Genomic DNA, 5667 nt, shown 5'->3' on the forward strand with positions numbered 1-5667 from the left:
AGCGGGCTCACGCTCGCCACGGCGCGTTCCGAAACTCATCCGTAACATTTTCCGCCTCCCTTGAAAGGACGGTCTTTCAATAGTCTCCTTTGCATGTCGATTACAAATTAAGTTCCGCTAATGATAAATAAACCTGGATTCGGCTCCTGAAATCAAACTGAATGTATATCGGCTTACACGTAACAAGTAAATATCATTGCCTTGAGCCTAAATTAAAGGGTTGATTAGAGCATGGAAGAGATTAAGGATTTCATACTCCCTTTGATAGAATAATCTTATAAATAAGTAAATAGAGACTCCGCTTGGCTATCGGTTTACGAGTCTCATATCATCACTCCATGTCATCAATTGGAATCGGACATAGTTTCTTAACCGATCTTTTAAATTCGCCGTTTCGAGTCTTAACCATGACGACTCTTACAACTCCGTCTGGACCGGGAAATAACTCGGTGACTCTGCCTAGAGTCCATTGAAGAGGAGGTACGTGATCCTCCTTTAACAAAACCCTCGTGTTCAACTGGATATTTGGAAATCCGGAATCTGCCCATTTATTTTGTCGCTGCAACTCTTGCAGGTACTCTGCTTGCCATCGACGCCAGAATTGTTGGCTCAATTTTTGTATATGCTGCCACCTTGTTAGACGGTTATCTGGAACCTCGTGATAATTATGTTGTACAGGTAGAACGAGCGAGTCGCCAACTAGGAAATGGGCAGGAGTTAGTACGGAGAGGTCTGTGGGATCGCTTGATAAAGGAGTGAGGGGTCGTGAGTTTAAGATCGCCTCGATCTCGGCTAGAAGCGTGGCGTACTCTTCAAACGTGAGCACTCTTCCCTGTGTGACAGAATTCAGGTGTCGTTTTGCGATCTTGACCGCCGCCTCCCATAAACCACCAAAATGTGGAGCTCGGGGAGGAATGAAGCTCCATGTGATTTTTTGCTGCGCAAGACTAGTTTGAATCTCGTCTTTTTCTTTCTCGAGGAATGCGTAAATTTCCCTTAATTCTCGAGCGGTTCCCACGAAGTTGGTCCCGTTATCGGAGAACATCTGGGAGCAGATGCCGCGCCGAGCAGTGAAGCGACTTAGAGCTGCCAAAAACGCTTCCGTAGTCAGAGCTGACACGAACTCCAAGTGAACTGCCTTGGTGCTAAAGCACCTGAAAATTGCGATATATCCCTTAGAGACATGTGTTCTTCCGCGACGCCGACTCTCGCGTACTTGCAGCGGTCCGGCGTAATCAACGCCAGTGTTAGTGAAAGGACGTTCGTATCCAGCCACTCTTTGCTTAGGTAGGTCGCCCATCTTAACCTCCGGAGTCGTTGGACGAAGTCTGAAGCAATTCAAGCAATTTTTTATCACCTTACGCGCTTCCCGACGTCCACTTAAGGGCCAATATCGATATCGCACCACACTGAGGAGTTGCTCCGGGGGACAATGATGCAAACGTACGTGTTCCTGACGCATGATCAAGCCCGTAACATAATGTCTAGCGGGTAGAACGATGGGATGCTTTCGATCTACCGAGAGACTCGAATGTCTGAGTCTCCCACCGACTCTAATCAATCCCCTGTCGTCTATAAAGGGATCTAATGCTCTCAACTTGCTCTTACTCGACAAATTTCGACCTGCGACTAAGGCTTCATAATCTTGGGAGAAGATATCCCGCTGAACTAATCTTGCGATAATTTTCTCTGCTTCTTCGAGCTCTTTGACTATTAACGGACCAGTCCTTTTTGTTCCAAGCGCGTTTTGCTTCCATCTCATGCACTGAGCGATTACTCGCTTGAGCTTGCTGTACGTCGAGAACCTCATTAGCACGTTCGACGTCTCGTTCATTACCAACGTTACAGCTGTCGATTTAAGTTCCGGCAAGACTGTTTCTGGTTCTTCCATTTTTGCCGGCCATGGACACTCGCTGGTCAGCCAATGTGAGCCGTGCCACCAAAGCTTGCTTTCAGCCAATGTGTCAAAGCTGACTCCTCTCGATAGTAGATCCGCTGGGTTCTCTGTCGTTGGCACATGATACCAGGGAATGTTCTTCGTGATGTCTTGAATTTTTGAAACGCGGTTAGCTACAAACATTTTTAGCTTGTGAGGCTGAGTTTTTATCCATCCCAACAAAACTCGCGAATCGCTGCCTAATCTTGTATTTCGGATTCGCTTACTATATGCTTTTTCTGCGCTAGCATACAGATTTGCGAGCAGAAGAGCTGCTTCTAACTCTAATCGGGGAATTGTGATGGTTTTGAGCGGTGCTATTTTTGTTTTAGCACAAATTAAGTGCGAGTGAATAGTTTCTTGATCATCTTGACTTACTGCGTATAGGCAAGCGCCAAATGCTCGCTCCGAGGCGTCTCCAAATCCGTATATATCAAACGTCGTCGACTGGTTCGCCGGAACCACGTTTCGTGGTATTTGGAGCGTGTTAATCCTTGCCAAAGAGGCGCAGTAGTTCTCCCACTCGGTAATAAGCAGCGGTGCCAGAAGGCCGAGTAGATCGAAGACTTGCGCTATTTTTGATAACACAACTCGCTTCGTAATTGCTTGCGTGCTTTCCATTTTAATTTCATACTGCAAACAGTCGGATTTGGCGTTCCACAAGAGTCCCAATGTTTTGAGGGCTCCTTCCTTGTCGATGATAAGCACGTCGTCTGTCTTGCACTGCGTAGCAATGTGCTTTAAAACTCGCGGATCGTTCGAGCGCCATTTATGGAGATGAAACTGACCTCTCTCCATCAACTGAGACAATTGTTTCTGCAATTCGATCGCTTTGGCAAGCGTTCTAGCTCCACTAATCACATCGTCCATATAACTATCTTCGAGAAGGGCTAATGCGGCCAGTGGCAGATCTCTGCCCTCTTCTATTGCCAACTGTATGAGACTCCGTATAGCCAGAAACGGTGCCGATGTTGTGCCGTAGGTGACAGTATGCAGCTTGCATAACCTTATCAGTTCCTCCGGGCTTTCCCGCCAGAGAATTCGCAGCAACCCTTGATCCCTCTTATCGACGCGTATCTGTCGAAACATTTGAGCGACGTCTGCTGTTACCACGTACTCGTGAGTCCTGAAACGAAGAAGTATATCGTACAGATTTGTTTGTAAATTGGAACCTGCCATAAGCTTGTCGTTCAGAGAAGTGCCAAGCGTCGTTTTTGCCGATGCGTCAAATACGACCCGTAGTTTTGTCGTTACGCTCTCCGGTCGTAGAACTGCTTGATGAGGTAGAACGTAAGATTCAGCCTCTTGATCCTCGTCGTCCGATACCACTGACATGTGATCCTGTTCTTGGTAGTCTCTCATGAACTTGACATATTCTGCCTTTAGATCCGGATTCTTTGCAAAGCGACGCTCCAATGCGAGAAAGCGTTTCAAGGCGAGCTGCTTCGAATCTCCTAACTTGACATTTGCTCGTGTCGGTAATCTTACGATAAATCTTCCCGTTGAATCTCGCTTGAAGGTTTTGATGTAATACTCCTCGCATGCTTTCTCTTCTTCTGAATATTGTTTAGTTCTAACAATTTCTTCCTGTGTCCAGAAACGTTCTATCTGTTGATTCAACATGTCATTTGTTATAGTTAAACACGTTCCTGATGAATTGGGATTAGCGTCGATCATCTCTCCGCCAACAATCCAACCAAACATAGTATTTTGCAATGCTGGCTGGCCCTTAATGCGGTTCTTCGGTGTTCCACAAAGTATTTTCCAGTATAAACCAGACCCGATGAGCAAATCGATAGCAGCCGGTTCATCAAACTCGGGATCTGCCAGGCGAACATCCTTTGGTAAAATAATCTGGCTTACGTCGATCTTGCTCTGAGGCAAGCGCTCCGTAATAGTCGGCAATACCAGACATTCTAATGTTGTTGTAAACTCCCCATGAGTTGATTTGATTCGCAAGTTTGTCGTCTTTGCTGCCTTTGTTTGCATTTGGCCTATTCCTGTGATAGGACGATCTTCCGATCGGCATGGTAACTTCAACTTTCTCGTGAAATCTGCCGTTATTAGGTTGGACTGCGATCCTGGATCGAGCAGTGCCCTGCAAATCTGTGGATTTCCATCGGAATCATAAGCGAAGATTCTAACTGTCGAAAGAATTACTCTTGATGATTGCTTCTGTACGTAGAAGATGCTCCTAGATGAATCTTCTTGTTTAATGCTCGCTGCCTGCTTCGCCTCACTGACGTTTGTGCTATCCGAACAACAAGAGACTACCGGTGTCGCTGGTGCATTGTTCTCGTTCGATTGATTCTCTGACTCCCGATGTAGGAGTGTATTATGCCGACCAGTGCACTTTTTACGCGTCGACGATCTGCAATCCTTTGCCAAGTGTCCCGCATTCAGACAGTTAATACAGAGTTTCTTCTCCCGTATTAATTTCATCCTGTCTGATATCGATTGATTCAGGAGTTCTTCACACCTGTAAATAGCATGGCTGCCCTCGCAAATTTTACAGTTTGCTGACGTCGTAGTGAGTGAAACCTTCTTTTCCGTCTTCTTTTTGCCTGTTGGTTTCTCGTTCGGAGGTTGCTTTACCTTGCCTTGATTAAGTACTCGCATCGTATGACAGCGCTCTGTCAGGAACTTTAAAAATTCATCCATCGTCGGCATGTTTGCAGGTGTTCGATCCTTTGCGATGTTCTGCCAGTCGCGTTGCTCCGCGAAATCCAGCTTCTTTTTTGCTAAGTGAATGAGCATTGTCTCCCACTGGTCGACTGGTTGCTGCAGAGCCTCGAGAGACTTCGTGTGCGTGTGGATATGCCAAATGAATTGCCGGATTGAATCGGCCTTGTTTTCCTTTGTTATGTCCGGGAATTTCAGTAATGCTTCAAGATGCGTTTCGATTATTAACATCGTGTTATCATACGTGTCCTTAAGAAGATTCCAGGCACTCCAATAATTCTCATCGGATATAGTGAATCCCTGAATGACCTGACGTGCTTCCCCTTGAAGTTGGCCAATCAAATATTGATGCTTTTGCATCGGTGTCAGATCTGCATCGCGATGTATAGTTGTCTCAAAACTATTCTTGAAGAAGATCCACTTTGTGAAATCTCCGCTAAACTCCGGCAGCTTTATTTCTGGGAGCTTCGGTTTGTTTTTCCGCTGTGGTTGAACTGGCGCTGGCAAATTTTGCGCCGCTTGATCCGCTTGAGCTACAGCTGCTTCCGCTGCAATAATTTCTTGAAGTCTCGCCGCCGCTTTGTAATAGCCTTCTTCGAAGAGTTGTCCTTCTGCTTCGTTTTCTGCTTGTATATCTTCGAGCTGTGCGTCTGCTTCTAACCTTGCTTCGACGATATCATTTTGTATGGTCTCGAATTTGTCCCATAATTCTGAGAGCTTCTCTAGTCTTACTTGCGCATCGATCGCGGTTTTTGGCTCATCGGAATCCAAAAATGTCAATATTCTTGTTACGTTACCCTTATATCGAGCACGCGTTTGCTTTAGCTTCCTTACTTCCGTCATTTTGCGAAAGGAACTGAAATACACTAGGATTAGAAAGGATTCATAAAGCGACTCACTCACCTTTATGAAAAACCGTCGAGCCCCACGCTGCGGCGACTCGAATCGTCTAGGTTATGTTACGATTGTATAAGACGATATCCTGTGCAATCGTCGTACGAGACTTTCCTTGGTTAAGTCCTTGCGTTTACTACGTGTTTGTGCCGTCG

General features: G+C 46.0%; 1 protein-coding gene across 1 annotated transcript; it reads right to left on the reverse strand.

The window, feature by feature from the left end:
- Positions 1-331: 331 nt before the first annotated feature.
- LOC112451633 lies at positions 332-5461 on the reverse strand. The gene has a single exon (XM_025011389.1). It carries the CDS (start codon positions 5459-5461, stop codon positions 332-334), a length of 5130 nt encoding a protein of 1709 aa, XP_024867157.1.
- Positions 5462-5667: the final 206 nt, after the last annotated feature.

This window comes from Temnothorax curvispinosus, unplaced genomic scaffold, assembly GCF_003070985.1.
Source record: "Temnothorax curvispinosus isolate PA1 unplaced genomic scaffold, ASM307098v1 QBEX01002432.1, whole genome shotgun sequence".
Lineage (NCBI taxonomy): Eukaryota > Metazoa > Arthropoda > Insecta > Hymenoptera > Formicidae > Temnothorax > Temnothorax curvispinosus.